The 1,079-nt window shown below is 33.7% G+C and overlaps 1 protein-coding gene across 1 annotated transcript in view; it reads right to left on the reverse strand.

Moving 5' to 3' along the window:
- The window catches only part of LOC106478780 (solute carrier organic anion transporter family member 4C1-like), a 34,742-nt gene that overhangs the window by 13,539 nt on the left and 20,124 nt on the right, over positions 1-1,079 (reverse strand). Inside the window, exon 3 of the mRNA XM_022382444.1 lies at positions 426-611. Coding sequence (XP_022238152.1) covers positions 426-611 — 186 coding nt within the window. The remainder of the gene's footprint in view (positions 1-425; positions 612-1,079) is intronic.

Consider the following 1,079-nt stretch of genomic DNA (forward strand, 5'->3'; position numbering starts at 1 on the left):
CAAAGTGCGTATCGAGAAAGAATAAACTAGTTTTAATTAAGAAAGGACTTGTGTCGCTGAAGTTTATCGGAAATAATTTCTACGGGAAATTAACAAACAAGTAGATACGTAACATTATCGATAGGAGTTGATAATATATTTAAAGTACATTTGTAGAAGATGTTCTCACTTATTTCTCTCTGCGTTTGAAACGAATCCGAAAGAGGGGGTTAGTGTTTACCAAGATTTGTCCAGCGTACACAGATTGATACGTCACTGGAATAAAAAAGAAGGTATTGCTAATCTCTTTTCCATTAAAACACGTGTCACAAAATTTCAGCATCATGTACATAAAAATAATAAAAAAGGTTTATGTCTGTTTTTACATCTTCCAGAATTTGTCTTCAGAATAATTTTGTGGCTCTTATTTTGTTTTATTTCGTTACCTTTCAAGAACACTTTCTTTGGCCCATCATTTGTTCTTCTGTTAGGCTTAACTTCTATATCCTTCAGATGACGAGGGAATAGTAAAATCGGAAGTGACAAAACACCTGACGTACATCCTAAAACTACAAATCCTAACCACCAAGCCCCAATCCATCGTGGGTCCTCCAGTCCGAAATCAGGGTTAGCTGTTCAATAGAAGTAAATATTTCATTATTAACCCTTTTGTATAAAAACGAAGTGCTCATAATAATATCTGTAGTAATGTTTAAACATTTGGAGAAACAGTAAATTTTATTCCTAGAAATTACTATTGAAAAAACGTACTGTTACACTTACAACCCCATTTACAGGTACCTCAGTAAGTATCAAGCCCATAATTACTTGTTTTTAACAGTGAGCTGTTAAAATGAGTACTTTAAACACTCTTAAAAACATAACAGAAACTTAAATAAAGGAGTACACAAGGTGAGTTTGTCCACATCGGGCATTGAAACCCGATTTTAGCATTATATCACAAGTCTATAGAACTGCGCATAATGTTAATACACACAAATACCTCTGTACAATACAGTATACACACAGATACCTCTGTACAATACAGTATACACACAGATACCTCTGTACAATACAGTATACACACAGATACCTCTGTA

This window comes from Limulus polyphemus, unplaced genomic scaffold (assembly GCF_000517525.1).
Source record: "Limulus polyphemus unplaced genomic scaffold, Limulus_polyphemus-2.1.2 Scaffold249, whole genome shotgun sequence".
Taxonomy (NCBI): Eukaryota; Metazoa; Arthropoda; class Merostomata; order Xiphosura; family Limulidae; genus Limulus; species Limulus polyphemus.